At 48.5% G+C, this 27,349-nt stretch overlaps 1 protein-coding gene across 2 annotated transcripts; it reads left to right on the forward strand.

Moving 5' to 3' along the window:
* Positions 1-2,309: 2,309 nt before the first annotated feature.
* Positions 2,310-26,792, forward strand: RAB5C (RAB5C, member RAS oncogene family). Of its 2 annotated transcripts, none has more exons than XM_066364149.1 (6): positions 2,310-2,424; positions 21,880-22,133; positions 23,652-23,803; positions 24,008-24,130; positions 25,014-25,107; positions 26,003-26,792. In XM_066364149.1, exons 2-6 carry the CDS (start codon positions 21,968-21,970, stop codon positions 26,116-26,118), a joined length of 651 nt encoding a protein of 216 aa, XP_066220246.1. In that variant the 5' UTR covers positions 2,310-2,424; positions 21,880-21,967; the 3' UTR covers positions 26,119-26,792. The 2 variants fall into 2 exon arrangements, with proteins under 2 accessions (XP_066220246.1, XP_066220247.1); XM_066364150.1 differs by lacking the exon at positions 2,310-2,424 and adding an exon at positions 21,433-21,450.
* Positions 26,793-27,349: the final 557 nt, after the last annotated feature.

Raw genomic sequence — 27,349 nt, forward strand, 5'->3', positions numbered from 1 at the left:
TCAGCCAAGCCTGTTCTCCCCTTTTTCAAGGGCCCTGACTTCTCACAAACTCACCCTCGTCTCCAGCTCTCCTTTACCACTCAACACCTTGGGCTCACTTTTGGATAGGAAATAAACTCTTTATTTTTGCAGTTGTTGTCTCTGGCTGTTTCTAGAAGTTGGTCTGAGAGCCCCAGGGCTTTGGAGGAACCTAAACTGCGGTCCTCCCCTACTATACCCCAGAGCCCTGTTGCTTTCCCTAGAAAGGGCAAAGGAACCAACCAATTCACTTGGCATCACATTCATGCCACCAGAGGCCCCAGGGATGAGGCAGAAACCTTAATGAGTCACTATGGGTCATTATACTCCCTGTTATCCTTATCCCAGTCACAACTATAGATTCAGACTCTGTATGTGCGGGGACAGAGTTCTGGCTCAGCTTCACCTTCAGGGCTGGAAAGGTGGCCCACAGGACCCCTTACTGATCCTGTACCTGTTGCAGGCCAGGTACAGCAGGGTCTGGGGGAAGAGCTTGTCACCAACCAAACACCTGGTAGGCATCCCACACTGCTCCATCCTTTGTTTTCCTAAGCTCTCTCTTCCCTCTTAGCTTTCACTTTGTTGATTATCATTGCAGGGGTGGAGAAGATGAGTGTTATGAATGTTGTTAGAAAGACACCCTGGAGCCTGACCAGGCGGTGGCGCTGTGGATAGAGTGGAGGACCCAGGTTCGAAACCCCAAGGTCACCAACTTGAGTGCGGGCTCATCTGGTCTGAGCAAGGCTCGCCAGCTTGAGCCCAAGGACGCTGGCTTTGAGCAAGGGGTCACTCACTCTGCTGTAGCCCCCAAGTCAAGGCACATATCAAAAAGCAGTCAATGAGAAACTAAGGTGCCACAACAAAGAATTGATGCTTCTCATCTCTCTCCCTTCCTGTCTGTCTGTCCCTATCTGTTCCTCTCTCTGTCTCTCTCTGTCTCTCCATCTCTCTCTCTCTCTCTCTCTCTCACACACACACACACACACACACACACACACACACACACCACCCTGGAGACCAGATGGAAATAGGTGTGGGTAGTTTCATGGCAGGTTGTCCCAGAAAGTTCAGTTCTCCAGCTCAGGCTCCAGAGTATGATTAGTGTTGGCTTGTGTTACAGGAACAATGCCCACAGTGGTCTCTAGGGTGAGCTTTGATCCCATACAGGTTTTGAGCAGTGCCCTTGGGGTTGAGATGCAGAAGCAGAGGAGGTATGGTTGGGGTTGGTTTAGGGCAGGGGTCCCCAAACTTTTTACACAAGGAGCCAGTTCACTGTAACTTCAGACTGTTGGAGGGCCGGACTATAAAAAAAAACTATGAACAAATCCCTATGCATACTGCACATATCTTATTTTAAAGTAAAAAAAAACAAACAAACCAGGAACAAATACAATATTTAAAATAAAGAACAAGTAAATTTAAATCAACAAACTGACCAGTATTTCAATGGGAACTATGGACCTGCTTTTGGCTAATGAGATGGTCAATGTGCTCCTCTCACTGACCACCAATGAAAGAGGTGCCCCTTCCGGAAGTGCGGCGGGCTCGGATAAATGGCCTCAGGGGGCCGCATGTGGCCCGAGGGCCGTAGTTTGGGGACTCCTGGTTTAGGGGGTGGGCATACGCCTAAGTAAGTAGTCCTAATCCATATTGGGAGGAGCAAAGTGCAGGCGAACATAAATTATTCTGATCTGTATTTGTGGATGGGGAGAGACACTGCTCCCGCTGGGCAGTGGCGGGAGCTCTCCCTTTGATCTCAGCCAGTAGTCTCTAAAGAACTCTTCCTATGGCACTTACATCACCTTCCCCATCACAGAATGTCCCCAACAATCGGGCTTCTATCGTTGACTTGGCCCGAAAGTGCAGACAAGGGCTTTCTCTGGGTTAGCGAAAGCTCAGGACCGGTCCACGCGGCCTCAGGTGCATATTCATTCACATCATGTTCTTCCTTCCCCAATTCTGCACACACAGTCTACTGCCTTCTTCCAGTGCTCCACCACCCGCTTCTCCCGGGGCGCCTGGAACCCTCAGTGACACGATTGGCAGGCCTGAAGTTACCGGCCGGGCTCCGCCTCGCGGGGAGCGGGCTCCACCCTACGCCCAAGTCCTAGGCAGCCACCCGCTCCGCCCAGCGCTACGAACTACAAGTCCAGCCTTTCCTCGCGCGCGCTCTCCCGCCTCTCCCGCAGCCTCCACCCGCGTCGTTCGCGAGTTGGCCAAGAATGCCCCTCATTGGTCTCCCCGCTGTGTCAGTCACCTGGGAGTATTGAGGGGCGGGCCGGAGGTGAAGATCCGGATCCGGAGCGGCTGAAAGGCGGAAGTGGAGGCCGGAGACACCGCCGGGGGGAGAGGAGCGGAGCCTGTCCGAGCCCCGGCCCCAAGTAACGCCGCCGCCCCGGAGCCGCCGTGAGTGTCCCTGTCCCGGGACCCAGTGTCTCGCTCGCGTTGAGGTGTCTTCGGGGTAGTCCTTCCTCCCGCCCATCCCGGCTTAGAGTGAGACTGACCCCTCCCCCGACCCGTAGCCCCCTCTTAAGGAGTTCCCCAGGCGTCGGGCCAAAAGGAGAGCCCTTCTTTGCTTCCCTTCCTTGCCTTTCATGACTCCTGGGAAACTCTTAAGGCTCCCCTCTGGCCTGTCCAGTCCACTTGTGAGAAGGAGAGACCCTAAGTTCCGCTCTCTCTGCTCCCAGAATTGGAGGAATCTTTGCCAGGTGTGAAGGAGCCTGTCCCCCTTCTCTTTTAGAGGTGGTGAGGAGTGCTGTCTGTCGTCGTTTTCCTTCCCTCCGTCCCACAAAAACAGTTGTTCCTCCAGCCCTAGAGGAATTTTATGTTGATTTCCTGGAAGGACGCGGGGGGTGGGCTTCCTGGGTGAGACCATTCCACACACACGCACAGGCTCCCACAACTCCTTACTTCCTCTCTTTCCTCGAGCCAGAGAGCCAACCAGGATCTCAGTAAGAGTTTAAATAGGAATGGCTGTCTTCTCCTTGTCTTGTCCCCTCTGCCCCAAGCCCTGCCTTCTAGTTATGTTGTTCTCTTGTGTTATCCTCTGAGTGTATCTCCCTTCCTGCCTCTAAAAATTTCAGCTGAGGTTTGCTCAATTCTAGCTACAGATCAGGGTGGATCTGCCCATTCATTATCTTCTCACTCCCCTCCTCCTCCCCCCTCGCTCCAGGCCCAGGGCTGTCCTTGCAGAGCATTTGAGTGGTTTCCAAGCTGTCTCAGAGGCACTGCTCCTCCTGGGACTGCTGTCTGCTGGTCTTTGGGGAGGAGAAAAAAAGACCAAAAATGAGCAGCCTGGAATTGATGGGTCCTGGGCTATTTGATTCACAACCCCAAACACACACACACACACACACACACACACACACACACACACACACACAACCTATTAACAGGTATATGCCACTTCTAGTTCCAGGGTCTATCTCTAGTCTCTTCTGGGCTTGAACAGATTGTAGATTACAGAGGAATATATTGAAGTCACAGGAGCACCTTTGGGTTCTTGATGTGCTAAGGCTTGTAGCCCAAATAATTCATACACATGCCAGAAAGTGCTGATTCCCCCGCCTTTCCAAGATACAGCCCATGCTGACATCTGATCCTTGTCTATGCTTGGGACTTAGGTGTGTGAAATGGCTGCTGTCTTGGATCATGCAGGGACGTTCTTTGTTATGTGGCCAAAGTACAGGTCAGAGACTGTTCCTTAATGAGGGCAGCCTGACTCTTTGAGGCCATGGCTGACCCTAGCTATCTACAGTTGAGGGTGGGAGGGAAGGCCATGCAATCTTTGGGAATTTCTGTAGCTCTTCAGTGTTCTGGACTATCTCTGCTGCCCGTGGATGCTGCTTACAAGTGCTAGTCTTCGCCTTGAGATCTTTTTGACTACTGGACTGTCATCAGTGTCTGACTCCTACCAACTTTTGAGCTAGATCTGGAATGCACTTATTTCAGTTTTTTTATTGGACAACAAAAACACCTTTCTTATCAGGATCAACAGTCAGATCACAAGCTCTCTATCTGTGTGGGCTTCTTTGGAGGGTCATTGACTTCTACGGGCAACCTAGTTTTCTGTAAGCTGGTTAGCCTGTGTCTGTGAGGGGCAGAGCCAGAGAGGCCTGTCTGCTCACCAGGCCTGACTCTTGGCCAGTGTTACCTCCTCAGCAGTAGGCTGTGGTTTCTGGAACTCTTTGGGAGCCCCTGGATAAGGCAGGTCAGTCTTCCGAGGGGACCTTCTTTGTCTGGACGTGCTCTCCTAGCTGTGATTCTGAAATAGGCTTTTGAAGGAGAGGCTCTCCCATTCAGAGAGACAAGAAAAGCACCAGTGCTCCGGGTGGTTAGGCAGCCACTCCTGGCATCCAGAAATCTCAAGAGATCTGAAACTGTTTGGCAGAAAGAGAGAGGGCTCTGTGTGGGATAGAAGGAAGCCCCTCCTTACTAAGGTCCTTTCTCTCCTCTCTTGCCTTTTACAACTAGTGAGCCTTTTTCTGCCTTTATGCTATAGAGAGGCAGGAACAACTGATTTTTAGAAATCATTTTCAAGTTGCAAAGCTATTTTCACATGTGTTTGTCACAAAGATTCTGTGAGATAATGGGATTTGTACCTCCACTTTAGAGATGATGCTGAAAGAATTTAAGTGGCTTGCCTTAGAACATACCGGTAGCAAGCTGGGACATTGGATTTGGGATTAAATGTGCCTCATCTTTCTTGATAGCGGGTCCCCCTTTGGTCTGTTTGTTAGAAGAGTGAACATGCAAGGTGAGCAGGCAGTGACCCAGGTACAGACCCTTTAGCATTCCTCATCCTTGGTACTTCTGCTCTGCTTCTGGTTTTCTTTCGCCCTCTTACTCCACCCTCCTAGCCTCATTTTTAACCACCTTTTCCTCTGCCTGTGTAGACCATGGCCGTTATAAGTCCCAAGTCAGTACTCTTCAGGGCCCAAGAGTTTGCTGACATCTGCATGCCATTAATTTCTTAGGAACCTGAAAGTCGTGATGGCTAGAAAATGAAAGTAAAAGTGAGTGAACTCAGGGGTCCCTCTGCGCAGGGTTAAGGGCATGGCGAACCAGCAGAACTGACCTCTGCTTAGCCCTCTGGTTCCCCTTTGGTGCTGCTTGCTGCTTCCAAGTGGGAAGAATGTGGCTCTCCACCAAGGGCTCTTTTCACTAGAATTTACATTGAAACACAGCAAGGTCATAAATTTAAATTCAGCCCCATCAAGCAAGTACTTCTTAGGAAGAACTTTCTTCTCACCCTTGCCCTGTACACAGGGAGGCAGTGCGATGGGGTGGAAGACATGAGAACTTGAGAGTAGCCAGACCTGAGTTGTTGTCTGGATTCCCCTATTTAGCAGTTGCATGGCCTTGGGCTTTTTACTTGACCTTGCTGAGCCTCTGTTTCTTCCAGTATATTGAGGATACAAAATATTTTGCAGAATCAGAAACAAGGGGTAGAGGAGCTAGTCCAATCCCTGGCGCAGAATAGATACTCAACAAAATAACAATTTTGTGGGTCCATGGGATTTTGAAGGTACATCATAATTCATCCCTATGATTCTGAGTCAACATTTGTACCAAGTGTTGCTATGATGCCCAGTGCTTTGCTGGATGGTTTCCCATGTTTCCTTTCTTTCCTTCTTTTTCCCTTCCCTTCCCTTTCCTTCTCTTATTTTCCCTTCCCTCTCTTCCCTCTAGAGAAAGGGTGAGGGAGGAAGGGAGAGAGATGAGATGCTTCAACTCATAGTTGCGTCACTCCAGTTGTTCATTGACTGGTTCTTATACATGCCTTGACTGAGGAGTTTGAGCCAAGCCAGTGACCCCTTACTCAAGCCAGCAACCATTAGATCATATTGGTGATCCCAGACTCAAGCTGGGGACCATGTGCTCAAGTCGGCAACCTCAGAGTTTAGAACCTGGGACCTCAGCGTCTCAGGTTGACGTTCTATCCACTGTGCCACCACCAGTCAGGTTCATGTGTTTCCTTGCTTCATAGATATTAAACAGAATTGATGTGGGTTGTACTTCCATTTTACAGAACAGAATGCTAACTAAGTCCATGGTTATGCTTCTCCCACTGGGTTTCTCAGATCCTGCTGGGGTCATGTCCTGTGGATACTCAGAGCCACAGATGAGGTGAGGTCTTTGCATCTTCTAGGCACTTCATTCCTACTCAGTTTTAAACATTTTCATATTAAGACAGTCCTGGATTGCCTGACCAGGCATTGGGGCAGTGGATAGAGCATCGGATTGGGACATGGAGGACCCAGGTTCGAAACCTCGAGGTCGCCAGCCTGAGCACGGGCTCATCTGGCTTGAGCACAAGCTCACGGGCTTGAGCATGGGGTTGCTGGCTTGAGCCCAAAGGTCACCGGCTTGAAGCCCAAGGTCGCTAGCTTGAGCCCAGGGTTGCTGGCTTGAGCAAGGGGTCACTTGCTCTGGTGTAGCCCCCCCCCCATCAAGACATATGAGAAAGCAATCAATGGACAACTAAGATGTCTCAACGAAAAATTAATGCTCTCATCTCTCTTTCTTCCTGTCTATCCCTATCTATCCCTCTCTCTGACTCTCTCTGTTGCTGTCAAAAAAAGTCCTGGATCTGTTCTAAACTGGAATGCAAAGTTTGCATGAATTTAAGCTAAAACAGGAAACTTGACGTCAATAATTTGGTTGCAGCAGATTGCTTTGGGTTCGATTCCCAGATTCCTGGGGTTTTGCTTCCCCCACCCCCAACTTGAGTCAGGGGTACTTTTGTTGTGGCCATTTGAGAACCACTGCTTCAGGTAAGATTTGTAAGCTAGGATGTCCCCAAATTCAGGTAAAAGCACCTTGAAGAGCTTTGGCAGAGTAGAATAGGCTGTTCTTTAAGTTAACTGTCTGATATTAAGAGATTAGTTTTCAGAGTTAATATCCTTAGCTCTTGTTTTTGGGAGCGATAAATTCAAGTAAAAGCTAAACCTTTTGAGCTTTGTTTCCTATATGCCAGGCACTTCAGAGCCCTTTGCAAATATTGACTCCTTCAGTCTTCACAACAGGTCCAGGAGGAAGGTACTGCGTTTAATCCCCGTGTAATGGTAGGGCACTCTGCAGTAAGTGGCAGAACAGTGGACAGAATCAAAAGCCTGTGCTGGGGTCCCTATGCAGCACAGCCCCTCCTTGCCCCGCCTCTGGGCTAGCTGTGTGCTCTTCCCTCTGCCTGGAAGGCTCTTCTCCACCTCACCTGCCTGGAAGCCGCACCTCTCTCCTTTCTCTCATAGTTCAGTTGGAATGTCACTTCCTCCACGAAGCCTTCCCTCCCCCAGGTAGGATAAGGGCTTTTCTCTTCACTTTGCTGTTCTCACATTGCTCCTTGTCTACCTTCTGTCTCCTGTGTGAGCCCTGTTGGGGCACCAATCATGGCCTGTTTTGTTAGTGTATTCAGTTCTACCGTGGTGCCCAGCATAGTAGCCTCCACTGTGAGTATTTAAGGGCAGACATTCACACCTGCCTTTGAAGCAAATACCTGCCCATTTCCCTTAACACTTCCTAAACTCACACATCTTGGATGTGGTGACCTGAGATTAGCACTCACATCCATCTGATCCGAAAGTCAGTGCCATGTCTTTGATCCATCCACCAGAAAGTTGCCATGTCTTTGATCCATCCACCAGAAAGCTGCTCACAGATGGGAGAGAAGACAGGTAAATAGGATGACTGTTAAGTATAGATGATAGAGGAGGTGGGTGGGGAAGATGTGGGGATAGCTCACAAACTAAATTCCAGAGGGTGGAGCTCTCCAAACCATTTCCAGTGAAGGATTTCACAGGGAAAAGCTGGCATGGCTTTGGCCATCCACTGTCCTGTTGACTACTTGCTACAGCATGTGGATCTGGTTGCTGTGCTTCTGCAGCTGTGTGGGGTGAGGCAGCAGCGACCCCAGGCCAGGACTTAGCAAGGGTCAGTGGAAGTGAATTTAACTGTGGTCTGTGGGTGTGACTTTCCACGGCTGCGCAAGGCTCATTTTTGAGAGAGGGTGGGCATAGGAAAGTGGCCCAAGCAGCTGTTTAGATCGGTATAGTGAGAGCAGCCCTCCCATTTGTAAGCCATAGGTGTGGCCTTTAAACTCCCTGCCCTGTCCCTGCAGGATTTGGGTATTACCCTCTGATCACCACCTCGAGACTGTTAATGGGTCTCCCACCAAGCCCCTTTCCACTCCTTCCTTGGCCCAGCGCCCTGTAAAGTTAACTTATCTTTATGAACATAAGTTTGTGGTAACCAGAATCTTTGGATCTCTTTTTTTTTTAAGTGAGAAGAAGGGAGATGGTGAGATAGACTTTCATATGTGCCCCAAGTGGGAACCCCCATCCTAGGCCGATGCTCAGGCCAACCAAACTATTCTCAGCGCCTGAGTCCAATGCTCAGACCAACCGAGATATCCTCAGCACATGGGGCAATGCTCTAACCCAGTGGTAGTCAACCTGGTTCCTCCCGCCCACTAGTGGGCGTTCCAGCTTTCATGGTGGGCGGTAGTGGAGCAACCAAAGTATAAATAGAAAAATAGATTTTTTTTTAAAGATTTTTTTAAATTATTATTCATTATAGAGAGGGGAGAGAGAGTGAGAGAAGGGGGGAGGAGCAGGAAGCATCAACTCCCATATGTGCCTTGACCAGGCAAGCCCAGGGTTTTGAACCGGCAACCTCAGCGTTTCCAGGTTGACGCTTTATCCACTGCGCCACCACAGGTCAGGCCAGAAAGATAGATTTAACTATAGTAAGTTGTTTTATAAAGATTTATTCTGCCAAACTTAGCGAAAATCCGACATAAAGTACTTGGTAAGTAATTATTATATGCTTTAACTTGCTGTAACTCTGCTTTATAAATTTTATAAAGTAAAGTTACTTCCCTACTTTATAAATCACCATTACTGTGGAACCGGTAGGCAGTTAGAAAATTTTACTACTAACAGGGATACAAAAGTAGGTATAAAAAGGTCGACTACCCTTGCTCTAACCGATCAAGCCACTGGCTGTGAGAGGAGAAGAGAAGCTAATGGTCGCTTCTCATGTGTGCCCTGACTGGAGATCAAATCCAGGACATCTGCACGCCAGGCTGACACTACCCACTGAGCCAGCTGGCAACAGCCTGGATCTCGTTCTGTCACAAAATGAGCTGCTGCCTTTATTTATTTATTTATTTATTTATTTATTTATTTATTTATTTATTTATTTAGTGAGAGAAGGGCAGATAGACTCCCATGTGTGCCCTGGCCAGAATCCACCTGGCAATCCCTGTCTGGGGCCAGTGCTCTTCTCATTTGGGGCCATGCTCACAACTGAGCTATTTTTAGCACCTGAGGCAGAGGCTCCATATAGCCATCCTCAGTGCTCGGGGCTGATGTACTCGGACCAATTGAGCTATGGCTGCAGGAGGGGAAGAGAGAGAAGGGGGCAGGGAAAAGTAGATAGTTATTTCTTCTTTGTTCCCAGAACATGAATTGAACCTGGGACATCCACATGCTGGGTTGACACTCTACCATTGAACCAACTGGCCAAGGCCACCTTTTTTATTTTTAATACACTTGTTTCAGAATAGTTTTAGAAAAATTTTGACGGTAATACAAAGTTTTCATAAACCTCTGCATCCAGTTTCTGCTATTGTTAATATCTTACATTAGTATTGTACATTTGGCACAACTGCTGAACCAGTGTTGATACATTATTATTAAATAAAGTCCATACTTTATTCAGATTTCCTTAGTCTTGATCTAGTGTCCTCTTCTGTACCAGGATCCATGACATTCAGCTCTCATCTCTCCTTAGGCTCCTCTTGGCTGTGAGTTTCTTAGACTTTCCTTGTTTTTTGTGACCTTGACAGTTTTGGGGAGTACTGGTCACGTATTTTATAGTGTGCCTGTCAGTTGGGATTTGTCTTATATTTTTCTCATGATTACACTGTGGTTATGAGTCTGAGTTTTGGGGAGGAGGACCATAGGTAAAGTGCTGTTCTCATCACATCATATCAAGGGTAAATACAATCACCATGCCTTATCACTATGGATGTTAACCTTGGCCACCTGACTGAGGTGATGTTTGGCAGGTTTCTCTACTATAAAGTTGCTCTCTCTCCTCCCCCTTTCTTCCTGTCCTCTTTGGATGGAAATCACTATGTGTAGCCCACAGTTGAGTAGTGGGGAGTTATGCTCCCCTCCTTGAGGGCAGAGTATCTACATGAATCATTTGGAATTCTTGTACACAGACATTTGCTTGTTCTCCATATTTGTTTATTTATACCAGTATAGACTCATGGATTTCTTTTTAAATTTTTGCCTCGATTTGAGAGAGAGAGAGAGACAGAAACATCAACTTGTTATTCCATTTAGCTCCATTTAGTTGTGCACTCATTGGTTGTCTCTCGTATGTGCCCTGACCCGGGATTGAACCCGAAGACCTCGGCGCACTGGGGCGATGTCCTGTCCACAGAGCTACCCAGCCAGGGCCAACTCGTGGATATTTATTTTACATTTTGGTTTGTAATCTAATACTACTTTATTTTATTGCTCAAATTGTTCCAGCTTTGGTCATTGGGAGTTCTTTCAGGTCCCTTGGACATACCCCCATCATTGTGGGGGATTTTGGTTTTCATTTTTTGAGCATTTACTTACTTTTCAGCATTATGAGATATTCCAGACTTCCCTTGTGTATTTCTTGCCCCAGTCCTAGAAGCAGCCGTCTCTGCAAGGCCACTACCATTTCGGCAAACATTTTCTCTAGGTTTTGTTAATGTGGAGTTACGTGGATGGATTCAGGTTGTTTTTTCTTTTGATGGTTAGTCAGTCACTGAAGACTCCAGAGTTGGGTAAGCTGAAGGTGCATCCAGGAAATCCACTGTAAGAATCCTGGGAGTTAATCCCAATAGCAATCTATTGCCTCTCTACTCACCCATTCATACCTCTCATACCCCTGCCGAATGCTTTGACTGATCCCAAAATGGTCAGATCTGTTGTTTACCCTGGAGTTTACTCTCCAGTTGGGAAGATGAGGTAATAATTGTTCTCTCTCTCAGACACTAAGTTTTCCAGCCAAACTTTTCAGGACTCTGAGTCTCATAAGAGAGTCCACATGGTCTGGGCCAGCATTCTTTTGCTGGCATTCAAAAATGGACCACCCCTTTGGGAGGTTTGTGCAAGGTTTATGGCTCTAGGCGGGCTCAACGCAGGCTGTCACTTTGAGCTGTAATCCTGAATCATTGACTAGCTTAAATCCTTCCATTCTGCTGTCATCCCTCTGAAGATGTGTAACTTGAGCACTGCTAGAAACACTAACTTGGGATCTTAACAGGAGTTGGTTTACAAGCCTCTTGCCTTCTATTCATAGCTCTGTGTGTGTCCCCTTCAGGTGGCTCTGTTAGAGCATCCCGGGCCTGGGGGAGGGCGTGGGGGGCCTCCCGAACCCTGGCTGCTTTCCTAGTCATCACATCGCTCTTGGAGCTACTCAGAGGCTGTGGTGATTAATGGTGCCAATTTCCAAACCTCTAGTATTTTCAGCCTGGTTTTTAAAAGGAACTCTGGTTTCTTTGTCAGCTGTCCTAGTCCTGTCCCCTCCCCCTCTCCACAACTGAACTACTTCTTCCCTTTCTTGAAAGAGGCTTTGAGATGGAAGGGAGGGCACTTGAGCTTTAAGATGCTTTGTGTTGTGGCGCTATTTTTTTAAGGGGCTATACTTTGCCTGATTGCAGGGTTTTGACTCATTGCTGATTTTTTTTGATGGTGGTAGTCTCTCCCTCCATTTTTGTGACTTTGGAAACCAGTCTTCAGAGAATACAAGGTTAGGCTTGTTGATAGGACAGAAGGTGTGAGCTAGTACTTTTTCAAGGACACTGGTGAAAGTTGTTTTAGACTGTTGGGGCTTCTGTACTAAAACCCCAAAGACTGAGAGGCTTATAAATAAGGAAATTTATTTCTCACAGTTCTGGAAGCTGGAAGTCCAAGATCAGGGTGCCAACGTGGTAATAATCGTAAAAAATGGAAGGCCCTGTTCCAGATTGCAGACTGCTGACTTCTCTCTGTGTCCTCACATGATGCAAGGGGCAAGGAAGCTCTCTGGAGCCTCTTAAAAGGGCACTAATCCCAGTCATGAGGGCTTTGTCCTCATGGCCTCATCACTTTCCAAAGGCACCAACTCTCAATACCATCAGGTGGGGATTAGGATTTCAGCATGGATTTTGGGCGGACACAAACAGTCGGACACAGCAGTTGTCCAGTTCAGCATTCTGTCTAAATGAGGGGCGCTGAACCATGTAGTCGGGAAACTGAAAACAAAGGAATCGTTAATAGTACCTGGAGTTCTAGATTGAGGAATCCTCTTTATTCGGAGGAGCTTCGAGGGGCAGGGCTTCCCTGCCCTGGGAATATTTCCTGCATGCTTACTCAGAGCCAGGCCCTTGGCTCAGAGTCTTATTATATGCAACCTCTTCCCAACAGCCCTGGGAGATGGATACATTCTCTCCATTTCATATGTGAGGAAATGGATTCAGCAACACCACACAGGGTCACCCTAGTAAGTGGTGGCTCCAGGACCTGAACTGAAGCCTGTCTGACTTGAGCACTTGTGCTCCACCCCTGTGCAGAAGGAACTACCTGGGGTAGTGAGGGGTCTTCTCTGCTGGGCTGCGGCTCTCTGGGCATCTGAGCCATCCTGCAGAAGGGTGTGTATTTAAGCCCTTAGCTGCCCCATTTACTTTCCAAACCTAACCAGGCCTATATTTCAGGCTTACTTCACCACATTTACGAGCACCTATTGTATGTCAGGCTGGATATTACATGTTGTTAAAACAAAGGAGACCCACATAGTCCAGCCTTTGAGAATCTGTGTCCTTTTTCTTTTCTTTTTTTTTACAGTGACAGTGAGAGAGAGGGATAGACAGGGACAGACAGACAGGAATGGAGAGAGGTGAGAAGCATCAATCATCAGTTTTTCGTTGTGACACCTTAGTTGTTCATTGATTGCTTTCTCATATGTGCCTTGACCGCAGGCCTTCAGCAGACCGAGTAACCCCTTACTCAAGCCAGGGACCTTGAGTCCAAGCTGGTGAGCTTTGCTCAAACCAGATGAGCCTGTGCTCAAGCTGGCGACCTCGGGGTCTCGAACCTGGGTCCTCCACATCCCAGTCCGAAGCTCTATCCATTGCGCCACCGCCTGGTCAGGCTGTGTCCTTTTTCATCTGCAACAGTGCTCTTAACTTCTCTCGCCTTCTCACTCCCAACCCTCAAGCCCCAGATTCTCCAACCACTCCACATACAACAGTGTTTTGAGAATTTGGGGCCATTGAAGTAGAGTGTGATTCATTCGTTGAAACTTGTTCAGACCCATTCATTACCTGACTTATTCACCTGACACCATTCTACATTTTGTTCAGCAAAAATTAAGAAAGAAGAAATCAGCCTAAAATACTGTTCTTTGGCCCCCAGGTTCCCGAGAGCAGCCCTCAGATCTCACAGTGGGAACTTTGACCTCATTTGTTGTTGGTCAGGCAGCCTCTGACCACAGTGTGTGTGGTAGCTGAACAAGAGGAATTTGATTTGCTTGTCTCTGATGCCCAATTCTCTTTTCCCCGCTCTCCTTTCAAACACAACCTCTGTCTTCCACTGTCTGTTTAGGAGCTGAGGGCAAAACAAAGAGGGCAGTCAAGTAAATTGGCCTTCTTGTGATTGTTTTTTATAAAGACAGGAAAGGTTTATGAGAGTTATCTGCTGCAGTTGTTGGTATGAATAGCTGAATGAACAGGTGCTGCTGATGACATGACCTTCAGCAGAGGTTCTTGGAGTGTTTCTGGGCCTGGGGCAGCAGTAGATATAGCAGCTGTCCTGGCTGGTGCTCCTGCCCCTACAGAGATCCTCCTGAACCAGAGGGGAAGGTGGGCCCTGATTGATGGGATTCCAGTTAGAACTGTCTTCAACAGTAACTGCATGAGTAAGACAAATACAAGATAGTTTTGAGGCTTGTGGGTCAGCAGGGAGCCTACATCTATCCGACCTGTTTTCATATAACTCGTGTTACATCCTGGGGCCATGGCAGGTGTACGTTGGGGCCAAGGAAAAATCTGTGCCTTGGCTGGCTCTCTTCTTAGCATCCCGTTTGGCACAGGCAGGTGAAGAGTTGGGTGGTGGGTGTGAGCTATCACACAGCCTTAATCCCAACCCCTCCATGCCTGGAGTTGGATGTATGTGTTGATTTGTGCTGCAGAAAGTGCCAGACTTCAAATTGAACTTTTGCTTGAGTTGTCTTTTAGAGCTGCTTATAGATGGGACGAGAAAATCTGCTACAGCCTTGCTGACTGAGCTGTGCTGAGTCGAAGGTCAGGCCTTCTAAGGGAAAATCATCTCTTGGGAATGTCATTGTTAGGGCTTAGGGCCCCTGGTGCCCCTTAGAATCAGGAGGCAGGACAAGCCTTGCTGGTACAACTGCAGGCTGTCCTGTCCAGCTGGCCTTCCTCCCTAACCTGTCACCTAGATGCCTGGCTCCTTTGTTGGATGCCTGGCTTCTTTGTTGGCCACCAGGACCAGTGGGTGAGAATCCTAGAGCTGTCCATGAATCCTGGGGCCCTTCTGTGGACAGTACAGGCAGATCGCACTGACCAAGCTGTGTCAGCAGCTATATAGAGATCCCCCGCCCCCCAGCAGCCTTCCTCCCTGTGGGCGCAGGAGGAGAGGAGCAGAGACTGGAGGTTTCCATCCCCTGAAGTTAGCGCTGACTCTGCTTCTCTCAGCCTCCCGTAGAACCCATCTGTTGTCAAGAGCTGAGAAAGCAGCTTGGAGCTCAGGGAAGGATTTTTTGGTATTCTTGGTGGGGCAGGGCTCCAGGAAGCTGGGGGTCAGTCCCTCAAGGGGCCTCCACCTAACCCAGCTTAGCATCTGCCCTGAGTGCCACAGCCCGCCTTCCCGCACGAGGGGAAGAGGTGCAGAAGCAGCTGTGCTCTGTCTGCGCTGACGCCTGGCAGAGTTCCAGGTTCAGCCTGGACAACGTGGTGAAGGACCACTTGGTCCTGGTTATGCAGGGTTTAGGCCTCCTGGTGCTCCTGTACACTGGGCCCTTTTTGCAGGTGTTGATGGAATTGGTGGCCTCAGCTAGAGCTCTTGTGGACTTCATTGAGGCTTTGCTGTGTTGTCTAGTCTAGGCCAGATGTGGCCAACAGTTTTTGCCCTGGGCCAGATTAGAAAGAAAACATTTTCATGGGCCAGATGAAATATTAAAATTAAAAAATGTTAAATACAAAAATGATTCATTTACGTAAACAAAATTTAATTATGTAATTTCTTTATGAATAAATGTGAGTGAAAAATTAATATACAATATTATTTTAATAAAAATATAATTACATACCGTATGAATACCAAACTGTATCACAATCAATCGAAACAATATTTAATTAATAGAATGAGCTTGAAGGGTTTATATCACAACTAAAACAATTATTTCATTTTACAAACAGCCTGGACATGTTTTTAGTTATCAACTGCAGCTATTGTCTATGCTACAATGCCACTTGATTGAGCACACTTGACCACAAAAATAACGAATTGTTTGACGTTGGGTGCGCACTGGCAAACTCCACCTAAAAGAATGTGGGTTTCATATTGCCACTAAAAGTCAAATAGTTCATATCGAGTACAGACGAGTACAAAAGTTGTAAATCTTTATAATGGAATTTTTTTAAAAAATAAAGAGTATTGCAAATTATTCGACCAATTATTGGAAGTTAACCCTAGATTAGTCACATGTGGAGTTCTTTTCCGCATATCACTATCTTCTTAAATATCTCCTTAAATATCTCGATTTCCAATAATCAAAGACGCTTCTGGCCTGACCTGTGGTGGCGCAGTGGATAAAGCATCGACTTGGAATGCTGAGGTTGCCAGTTCAAAACTCTGGGCTTGCCTGGTCAAGGCACATATGGGAGTTGATGCTTCCTGCTCCTCCCTTTCTCTCTCTCTCTCTCTCTCTCTCTCTCTCTCTCTCTTCTCTCTCTCTCTCTCTCTCTCTCTCTCCTCTCCTCTCCTGTCTAAAACGAATAAATAAAGTCTTTTAAAAAAAAAAGACGCTTCCGCTTCTGAGTAGCTGAGATTTTAAAGTAGCGGAGAATAGTAAAAATTTAATCGCGGGCTGCATAAACTCATTACGCGGGCCGTTTATTGGCCATGCCTGGTCTAGGCAGTCAGTCCCAGAAGAGTGTTATCGTTGGGTGGCCAGGGAAAGATTCAAGGCCTGTCCCAGTGGAATGGAACCCAGCTCACTGCTAATCCCCTTCTGGGATGATTTATCTCCCATTCCCCTAGAGAGGCAGTCGTCCTGCTGTGGCTATGTAAGGGCAGCACCCCCTTCCTCTCCTTCCATTTCTCCTAAATCTCCCACCTACTGGTAGGATGAGGAGCCCCGGCCCTGGCCTGACACACCCAATCAGAGTGCTTCTTAAATCTCATCCTGCCTTCCAGGGCCAAGCTTCCTCTGTTTAAAACTCTCCAGGGGAGACATAAGTCCTACTAAAAAAAATCCTCATTTTTCCATAGTTAAAAGCCACATGTGTTAAAGTGTACATAGGAGGTGGCAACCCCCATTTTATGTCGTGGATGTAATGGTATTGGTAATATTCTTGGGTTTTCTATCTCTGATGGGGAAGCCTTGCTGGAGTTAAGAGTCCCATGCTCAGCTTTGCCACCATCTGGCCGTGACCTTGAGCAGGTCACCTCATCTCACCTTACCTTACCTTCCTCTCGTCCTCTGTAACTGGGAAGAGGAGGATTAGGACCTTTTGAGCTTTGACAGCCAGTGAGTCAATAGTAGTTAGACTCTTAGTATAATAAACCTGCCACTTGTTGGAACCTTACCTTCAGCTTAACACTGTGCTATGTATGCTGTGCATTGTTTTGTTTAACCTTTTCAACAGCCCTGTGTGATTAGTATTAATACTGTTTTACAGATAAGGGACTAAAGCTGACAGCAGTTGCTTGTCTGACTTGGCCAAGATCACTTGGCTAATAAACAGCAAAGCCAGGCTTTAACCAAACCTGGTTTAGTCTCCCAAGTCCTAACCTGCTAGTAGTGCTGAGGAATGGTGAGTGGGTACCTCATGTGGCTCATGGCTTGTGTTGCTTCAGATTCTCTGGGTCTGTAGCCAGCTAGAGGCCTGGGAAGTCCTGCTGTGAGTCTGCCCTCTGGCCCAGTGTGTGGTAGTGATGATTTTCTCCTGAGGAAGAGCTGTGTTCTTGAGGTTTCCGGTAAATCATCCCCCAGCTGATCTGAGCTTTTAAATGTCTTCCACCTTAGCCTGTGCACCTAATTACCTCTCTTCCTGCAATCCACATTTTCTTCTCTTCTTCTACTATCTCCTCTAGCCCAACTCTTGTGGTGTTAAATATTCAAATATTCAGGAATGCATTTTTCCAGAGTAAAGTGTAGCTGAAGAGTCACTGACCAGAGCCACCTCCAGGAGGGATGGGGCAGGGCCACTTGGTTCTTACCGCCCGCCTCCCTCCCCCTTTCCGGCTAACCTTGAGTGAGCCTCCAGCCCAGCCTCTGGTCAACAGAGTCTCATTGGTTTCCCTAATCAGCTCACTATCCAAGCTGTGCTAGGACTGTCAGCTAGAGGAAGTCGCTGAAGCAAACAGGAAGCGTGAGAGACACCCATCAGCTGGAATTGCTCAGCCTTTTACCAGGAAGAACACAAAGTATGACGTGGGTGACTTCATGGATTAGAGAAAAGGCTCCACCTCTAGAGATTCTAATTCAGTTGGTCAGGGTTATTTTTTTTGTGTGTGTGACAGAGACAGAGAAAGAGGGACAGATAGGGACAGACAGAAAGGGAGAGAGATGAGAAGCATCAATTCTTCATTGCAGCACCTTAGTTGTTCATTGAATGCTTTCTCATATATGCTTTGACTGGGGGGCTATAGCAGACTGATCCCTTGCTCGAGCCAGCGACCTTGGACTCAAGCTGGTGAGCTTTTGCTCAAACCAGATGAGCCTGCATTCAAGCTGGTGACCTCGGGGTCTCGAACCTGGGTCCTCTGTGTCCCAGTTTGACGCTCTATCCACTGTGCCACCACCGGGTCAGGCGGTCAGGGTTATTTTCTAAATGCCCAGGGTGATTCTGATGAAAAAAGTCTGAAATCGCCTGACCTGTGGTGGCGCAGTGGATAAAGCGTTGACCTGGAAATGCTGAGGTCGCCGGTTTGAAACCCTGGGCTTGCCTGGTTAAGGCACATATGGGAGTTGATGCTTCCTGCTCCTCCCCCCTTCTCTCTCTCTCTGTCTCTCTCTCCTCTCCCTCTCTCTCTCCTTTCTAAAATGAATAAATAAGTAAAAATTTTAAAAAATAAAAAATATTAAAAAAAAAAAAAGTCTGAAATCCACTGACTTATAGTATCCAGAGCAGAGGAATCCAAAGCAGGGAAGATTAGTGTTCTGCTTTCTCTTTCTCTGTGCCCTTGGCCCTACAGCTAGCTGGGCATATGCCCATTATTCCTGTTCACTGGGCTGGAGTGTTTAGGAGCTTGATCTCTTCTGCCCTTTCATACGCATTGTGATAAGAGGCATAACATTCCCCCTAATCCTCACACTCGTCCTCATCCCTGTGCAGATGTGAGACTAGGAATAGTGTCCATTCTCCATGGCCTCTGACAAACCATGGTTCTGATCTGGAGGGTGAGGCAAACAGGTCATGGCAAAGAGAGTCTTCTGTCATGGGTCCGAGGCTCTACCCATTGAGCAGCTTCAGGTTTTATCCAGGAGGAAATTCATCCTACTCATGTGCTTTTCTTGGTGCTGAAAAAACTGGTTTAAAAATGTATTTCTTATAAGATACCCATTCTTTAGCTCTTAAAGAGAATTGATTTTTGTCTGAAAGGAGACGTTTACTGTGCCATTTTGGTTATAATTCCATTATTTGACAGAATCCATGGATGATTCTTGTCATTGGTTCAGAAGGAAAGATCCCCACAGTGAGATTCTCTCCCCTAGGCGGCAGTCCAGCTCTGTGCATGAATTCACCTTTACCACCTGCTCGGGAGGGGAGGGCATAAAGCTTCCTAGGGCTCTGGGTGTGGCCCTTTCCTGTCTTAGACATACCCCTGTCTGGGTGTGCCCTTCATGGCAAAATCAGCTTCCTCCGTGCTTTATTGTCTGGGAAGGTTCTCCAGCTCAGTTCATGTGATCACCAAATGGGGCCAGGAAAACCACGAGGCAGCGGGCCATAAAAAGTGTTGCGTGTGCCTGCTCAGGTGTCTCCGGAAGGCAGGACCAGCATCCAGGCAGAACGTGTCCCCAACCAGTTTGTGCCAGGCAGGCACCTCTAGCGCTTTTAAAAAATACAGATCCCGGGCACTCCTCCAAACCTCCTTCTTCCAGGGGCTGGCTGCACGTGTGATTCTGATATGCAGAGTCAGGAACTGCTGCATAAGAGTTATTTGTCTCTCCTTGTGACTTATAAAAAATCAGATTCTGTGTGGGCAGGTTTGGAAACCCACTGGTTTGATAGGGACAAGACTTAGATATTACTTCTATTTTTCTGATCTTGGAGGTGCTGGTGGCCATGATCTCAGCTGCTTTGGGTTGTGTTTTGTTTTGTTTTTTAATAGGACTTCATCATTTTTCCCCCTCTCCCCACTCATTCATAACTCTTTCTCTAGTGCCCCAGCCACACTCTGTTGCTTGGCCAAGATTCTGTACCACGTGGATTCGTGGTAATAACCAACTTGTAATTCCATTGTGGTTTTCCTCTGTTGCTGTGGCCCTGCCGGCCCTGCCGGGTTGCTCCTCCCACAGTTGGGATTACTCAGGGATGGCAGGATCACAGTGATTGTCGGCTGGAGCCAGACCTGCTGGGCCAGCAAAACGGCTGCCACAAAAAGAGGGTCTCGTTCACCCAGCAACCCAAAATCAAACACGGGTGGGTGTTGTCTCCGTCACTCTGCCACAGCAGGGAGATGGCAGGGGAGACCTGTGAGCACGCAGGCAACCCAAGTTTGTGGACAGGCTCTGTCGCCTGTATCCTGGGTGGCCTTGAGCAGGGCATTTAATACCCGAATGCCAGGCTGTTCATCTGAAATAGCCTTTACTTTAAAGGTTAAGGGAGATAATGGTTGTGCAATTGCTAAGTAAATGTTAGCTGTCTCTGAAAATTATTTCATTTGGGAAGCACTCTGAATTCCCTGTATGTACGTAGGTTTTGTGAGGAAAGCGTCTCAGGGAAGCCAGAAGCACAGGCCTTGTGTCAAGGGCCATAGAGTCTTGCAAAACCATTGATGGGGGTGAAGAGGGACGGCATCTTAAACTATAAAATATTTGAAAACTGGCATTTCTTGACACTATTTGAAATTTCTGCCCTCCCATTCTTCCTTCCTTTTTACTCTTGGGGAAGAGGTGGCCCCATTTCAAACCTCTTTTCCTTTGGTGCTGTTTAGAAAGGAAACTCTTGTTCCTGGTAATGAATCATTCTTCCTGAAGCTCAACTCTAAATGAGTTGGCTGGGAGAACTTGGACATAAAAAATGATTTGAGGTTGCACAGAGCCAGCCCTTTGCTGTCAGCTTCTTGCATAGTGTAGACCTCTGCTTCCTACAGAAGTGCCCCTCTTCGTTTACATCCTTGTCCTGTCCTGACTGCAAGGGAATATACTTCCCTTGCTCAGCGGGCAGGTCAAGGCTGTCCCTGGACCCTGTTCCAGAGACCCTTCCTGTAGAGACTCCACTATGCAAAGTTCAGTCTAATCAGAACCTTTGCTGCCAACTTGAGTTCACACTCTGTACATGACACCTACTCACAGTGCTTGTCTATAAAACACTCTGTGTATTTTCTGATATCTTTTGATATGTCTTCTAGAGACTTCTGAAGATAGGCCCCTCATTGATCTTTGCAGTTTCAAAACCTAAAAAAACAACAAAGAGTCTGCACCTCCAAAGTTATCGCCAGTTGGCTAAGATGTCAGTGCTGGAACAGCGGCTGCTGGGGTGCAGGTCTTGGTGTCCCCGTTTGTCTCCGCCCTGCCATACCTCCCCCCTCTTCTGCGTCACCCTCTGCCTCTGCCAGTAGAGAATGGAACTGAGGTCTCTATTTGAAAGGGAAATTTGGCAGCCGTTCTGACTGTCAACAGCATTCTGGCTTTGGTGTGTGCTTGGTTTTGTGTGTGTTTGGTTTTTTAATGTGTGTGAGACTTCTTGCCCATAAAAATGAGAGAACTAGGGGGAGAGGCTAAGGATGAGGCTTTGATTCCAGTGCACAGCCCAGCTGCAGACTGAGAACCCGGCCAGTCCTTCTGGAGATGGCAGGACAAGATGGCTCTTTTAGTAACAACTCTCACTGGCCAGGCCCTGGTCCCTGAGTGCCCACAAGGTTGGTTGAGCATCTTGTCTGAGGAGTTTCCTTTTGGGACTCCCTATGTCCTGGTTGGCATCACACTGGCTTTGCAGAGGTGAGCTGTGGTCTTAGCTGCCATACTGCAAGTTTGTTGTTTGTTGATCTAGATCCTAATTTCCTCCTGGGCGATTTTTTGGTGCCCCAAGGATCCTGTTGACTCCACTGTCACCAGGCTGGCATACGCCCATTCCTCCTGTGTGTGTATCTGTATGTGAATGGACACATTTGGGATAGGGAAGGCAGTGTGTTTGCTCAGAAGCATGAGCCTAAAGTGGGTAGACCACTTTTCTCTTTACCACTCACATGGTTGTGGAGCAGATATGTGTGTGTTACAGACTAGTCGGGGCTCCTCAATCTTCTGGGTGTGGAGGGCAGGGAGTTGGGGTGAGGGCAGTCAGCCAGGACGTCAGGGAGCTGATTGAAGAAGGGCTCACTGTGCAACAGTCTCTGGACTAACCCAGTACTTCTGATTTCTCCCTTGCAGTTGGAGGCCCCCTTCCCACTAAGTGCCTCTTTGCATAGCACCGGCCCCTGCCCCCACGCTCACTGGTACCACTACAGCAGGACGGGCCATGGCGGGTCGGGGAGGTGCAGTGCGACCCAACGGACCAGCTGCTGGGAACAAGATCTGTCAATTTAAGCTGGTCCTGCTGGGGGAGTCCGCAGTAGGCAAATCCAGCCTTGTCCTCCGCTTTGTCAAGGGACAGTTCCACGAGTACCAGGAGAGCACAATCGGAGGTGAGTGGGCACAGGGGAGCAGGGGTGGCCTCCGGAAGGCCAAAGAAATGCCTCAGCAGGGAGGAGAAGGGATCCACCTGCCCAGCGAAACTAAACACACCTGGGGTGGCAGCGCCTCCTCCTCTGGTCTCGGTGTCAGAGTCCCAAGAAGCTTCTAGTGAGAATTAGCTGGGAGTCAAAACTGGCTTCCTCTCCTGGTTCTGCCTCTTAATTATTTGTGTGGCCTTGGCAAAGGCCCTTCCACTGAGCCAGCTTTGGGAAGGGAGAGAGGCTCGTCTGGATTCCTGTGTGGCCTTCTTACTGTGCCAGGCTGTGCATCTGCCTGGGCCTCTCCCACTTTACAAAATGGGGAAATGGCTCAGTGAGTGGGCTGGCATTTCTAAAGCTGACCTCTACCTTTTCTTGAGCTCAGGGCCCATCATTGATTTCCCAGTCATCAGCATTTAGGACGTGAAAATCTGGACTCGGCCTCCTGCCTTGGTAGCCAGTAGAAACCTTGAGGGGCCAGGGCCGACCTTGGGCTTGAGTCATCTTTTCTCTACCCCGTTGGTTGGTAGGAGGCTTCTAGGCAGCTGGAAACAAAACGGGTCATGTCAGCAGTCTTCTGTTGCCTCCTCAGCACTCGAGTCAGGAGCCGGAGAGGGGGAAGTGGGGCGGTGCCCTGTGTCCTTAGGGAGGTGGGGGGGAGGCAGGCAGAAGAGCAGACTTTCAAAAACAGAGCTCTGTCTGGGATCCTGTGCTGGGTCCCGGGGCAAAGGGGACTGCCACTTGCCTGTCCCAACTCTGTGACTCATCCTTGAAACATACATATAGGTGCCACATGTTCCCTTGCCTGCTCTAGCCCCAAATAAGGTCACTGTGTTTCCTGAAGGTCAAGCCACTGGGTGGCCAATCAGGAATTGGTCAAAGCTGGGGGTTGTGGCTAGCCAGAGCGCCTGGAGGTGGCGGGGCGGTTAGGAAGCTGGCCACCCAGCCTCCGCCTGGCAGTGGAACAGCGTGTACTTTCAGGCGTCCCCAGCATAGCTAAGTATGTAAGTGTCCTCAGGAAACAGAATGCTAGCGACACCCCTGGGCTGGAACAAACTGAGGGACGAGAGAGGTTTCCAACTGAACTGTTCTCTCTGAGGGGAGGGAGGAGGAGGAGGAGGAAGAGGGCAGGTGGGCCCACCCTTCTGAGCTTGGAGTCAGGTTTTCCCTGGGCTTTTCCTCTCCCACCCCTGGTTTATTCCCTTCAGAGAGTACTCCTGAAATGGCTCGAGTGCGAGCAGGCTTCCCTTCTCCTACCCTTGCCAAGTGTGAGTCTGTAAAGCCTGTGCATTCTGCAGTCCCCTCAATACAGATACAAAAGTACAAATTCCACCTGCCCTGCTCACACCAGCTTTGGTCACCATGTTGGGGACGTTTCTGTACCCATCTCAGCAGGCTTCTGTGGCCAGAGCCTGGCTGCAATGGTGGAGATAATGTGCAGTGGCTTCTCGAGCTGCTGCTTGCCTGGTAACACCACCTTCCCTCTTACAGCGGCCTTCCTCACACAGACTGTCTGCTTAGACGACACAACAGTCAAGTTTGAGATCTGGGACACAGCTGGACAAGAGCGGTATCACAGCCTGGCCCCCATGTACTATCGGGGAGCCCAGGCTGCCATCGTGGTCTACGACATCACTAACACAGTAAAGATTTTCCCTTACTCCTCGATCCTTGTTCTTAGATGGGGTATGGGCAGATTTCCTTTATTGTTTGGGGGTGTTTCACCAGAGTCATCCGGCTGGTAACGTCTTAGACACCTTGGCTCTGCCAGCTGGAGCTTCCCTAGTGAGGAGCCTTTGGCACAGTGCCTCCTCTGTCCCTTTGACATTCCGGCCCTGTCTCCCCAGGATACGTTTGCACGAGCCAAGAACTGGGTAAAGGAGTTACAAAGACAGGCCAGCCCCAACATTGTCATCGCGCTTGCGGGTAACAAGGCAGACCTGGCCAGCAAGAGAGCCGTGGAATTCCAGGTGTGGAGGATGGACAAGACTCGGGGAGGCGCGAGCCAGCCGCACTAGGCTTTCCCCAGGCCACTGGGGGCTTCAGGAAGGGCCACACTGGGAGGCAGCAGGGGCGCTCCTCTCTGCTATCTTCTCGTGGCTCGAGCCTGGGCAGAAAGGAGTTGTCACTTGCCTCTCCTTGTTTCTAGGCAGTAAGGTGTATGCGCATATGCATAGCTGAGATTTCTGCTTATTTTTTCTGTAAACTTTTTGATGAAAATTACTGAAAAGGGAATACTTTTTTCTTGTAATATATGCACATAGTAAAATTCAAACAGTTCAAGAAGGTATATAGAATTAAATTTAAGTCTCTAACCCTAAACTCAATCTCCCTTCCCTCAAGTTCCTCAGTTTCTGGTCTTTCCAGAAATATGTGCGTGTATGAATCCCTTTGTTTACAAAGATGGGAGTGTGTTTTACCTACCGAATACTTATTTTTTTTCCCAGTTCTGAACTGATGGACTTTGAGGTTGTTTGTAACAGCAAAAGACTAGAAACAGTGTTACAGTCAATATGCACATACTTCTGTGCTTTTGTTCAAATGTGCAACTGTATTCATAGGATAACTTTCTAGAAGCATTCCCTAGCCTAGTGCTTTTGAAGAGCTAGAAGACAGAACGCACATAAGGACACCCGCATAAAGCACATGCTGATGTTTGCAAGCTGCGAGGTGCTATGCCTGAAGTGGGGTGCAGGCGTCTCAGGAACCCAGAGGGGGAGCTGCAGGCCTCAAAACCCTGGCCTTGTCTCTGTTCTGTAGAAGGCACTGTAATCAGGGAAGATTTTTTATTCTGTGCCCCTGCCAACTGTCAACATTTCCCTTCCACCCGCTTTCTCACCTCCATCCGATCAGGAAGCACAGGCCTATGCAGAGGACAACAGCTTGCTGTTTATGGAGACATCAGCAAAGACTGCAATGAACGTGAATGAGATTTTCATGGCAATAGGTAAGCAAATGCCTCTCCTCCTTCCCCCATCGGAGCATAGCAGTTCTATATATAGTAAGTCTGTGGGGTCCCTTCACCAACAGATCTTTCACCATTTTTAATATTCTGATAAAATCATTTTCTTCTTCATCTGACTCCCAGACATAGATAGTTCACCCCAAAAGTTTTATCTAAAGCCTGGGTCAAATTCTCAACATTTCACCTCTGAACTTTTAGTTTGCCACCCGCCTAAAACCTGGTGTTCCCATCCTACTCACTTCTTAGGATTTTTTAGCCCATTTGGCTCTGAAGTCTGCCTGGGTTTGAGTCCTAGCTCTACTATTTATTAACTCTGGTTTTTTGTTTTTTTTTTCTGAAGTTGGAAACAGGGAGGCAGTCAGACAGACTCCCGCATGCACCCGACCAGGATCCACCTGGCACACCCACCAGGGGGCGATGCTCTGCCCACCTGGGGCATCGCTCTGTTGCAACCAGAGCCATTCTAATGCCTGAGGCAGAGGCCACAGAGCCATCCTCAGCGCCCAGGCTAACTTTGCTCCAGTGGAGCCCTGGCTGCGGGAGGGGAAGAAAGAGAGGAAGGAGAGGGGGAGGGGTGGAGAAGCAGATGGGTGCTTCTCCTGTGTGCCCTGGCCGAGAATCGAACCCGGGACTACCGCACGCCAGGCCAACGCTGTACCACTGAGCCAACCGGCCAGGGCCTATTAACTCTGGTCTTGAGCAAGTCATTTTAACCTCTCTTTGCTTCAGTTTCCTGAAACACTCAGTGCATCTGGCACATAGAAGTGAAGCCTTCAATATGTTCCTGAGTGGGTGGTAAAGGCCGGATTCGACCCAAGTGGACTTGGGAGACAGTATTGGAGTACCCCCACAAATACATTTCCCCCCTCCCAAACAGCCAAGAAGCTCCCTAAGAATGAGCCCCAGAATGCAGCTGGTGCTCCGGGCCGGAACCGAGGTGTGGACCTCCAGGAGAACAACCCAGCCAGCCGGAGCCAGTGCTGCAGCAACTGAGAGCCCCCCTTGCCTGCCCACTGCCCCCACCTCCTCCACCTGAACGACCCGACTGGAATCCACTCTAACCAATCGCACTTAACTACTCGGGCCACCACTTGGGGAGGAAGGGGGGTTGGGATGGGGCAGGGGGAGGGTCCACCATGATTTCTCCATATAATTTTGTTCATAGCCAGAGTGAGTTATTTCACCTGCACCTTTCTGTACAAATACTAATTCAATTTTAAGTCTTAAGTCACTTTTTTAATATATATGATCTTCTCTTCCCACTTCCTGCCCTTTCTACTGTTTTCCCACTTCTTCCTTTGCTGGTAGTAGCCACATGCCCGTTTCCCCCACCCTTGTATATGGGGAGGCAGGGGTTGGAGCAGTTACCCTCCTTTTTTCTTGCTGATTAGTGGGCTCAGCAAGAGCATCCATATCCTTACTGTGTTTGGAGTGTGCTTTGTTCTGGGCCGTGGGGCAGGCCCTAGGGACTAGGGAAGGGAGAGACAGCTCTTCCCTTAGCTGACTGGCATCAGGCTGCAGTCCCCTCTCACCCCTCTCACAGCTGGGAGAGAAACCACAGCATTATTGTGACAGCCACGAACCCATTGCCCACAGCCCCCCCCCCTCCCCTCATCCTTGGTCACCCTGACCTCTGGCTCTGAGCCCTGTTCTGACCAAATCACGATGATGAGTTTTTGGGGGGCGGGTGGGTAAGGGGGGGGAGTGGGAGGGAATGGAACCAACTTTTTCTGTATTTTGTATTGTATGTTTTCTTCAACATGTAACCAATCAGTATCTTGTCAATATAGTCAGCCGATGGATCCACCTCCTGCTTGTCTTTCTTGTCTTTCCCTGGCAGAATTTATCAGACTATATCCTCTCTAGCTTACTTGAAGTTAATTTAAAATGGACCACTGAATCTTGTTGAACAAAAGCTGCTCCCCCCCCCCCAAATGAGGGGATGCTGGTGGTCATGGTAACCAAGAGAAGGAGGCCCATACTGTTATCAGTGTTAATGGCATGGAGGTTCAGTAAGAGTGGCCTGGAACTGAACCTCACCAAGTTTGAGGTTGAGGGGCCTGCAGTTTCCTCTCCACCACCTCTAGATTATATTGGGATGAGGTGCAGTCTGGGTTTGAAAGGAGTTGATTTCAAAATCAAATCAAAAAAAGCAACAAAAAAAGAAAATAGTTGGTTTCTTAAAACACCAGAAAAAAGCTCTTTGGGGTCTGTGGTTAGTCTG

This window comes from Saccopteryx leptura, chromosome 2 (assembly GCF_036850995.1).
Source record: "Saccopteryx leptura isolate mSacLep1 chromosome 2, mSacLep1_pri_phased_curated, whole genome shotgun sequence".
In the NCBI taxonomy this organism is placed as follows: domain Eukaryota; kingdom Metazoa; phylum Chordata; class Mammalia; order Chiroptera; family Emballonuridae; genus Saccopteryx; species Saccopteryx leptura.

Bases quoted from the DNA above. Each gene is read 5' to 3' on its own strand.
- RAB5C (XM_066364149.1), top strand. From the start codon at position 21,968: ATGGCGGGTCGGGGAGGTGCAGTGCGACCCAACGGACCAGCTGCTGGG. The intron at 23,804-24,007 runs GTAAAGATTTTC...CTGTCTCCCCAG, and splicing joins TCTACGACATCACTAACACA to GATACGTTTGCACGAGCCAA. The intron at 24,131-25,013 runs GTGTGGAGGATG...CCATCCGATCAG, and splicing joins AGAGAGCCGTGGAATTCCAG to GAAGCACAGGCCTATGCAGA.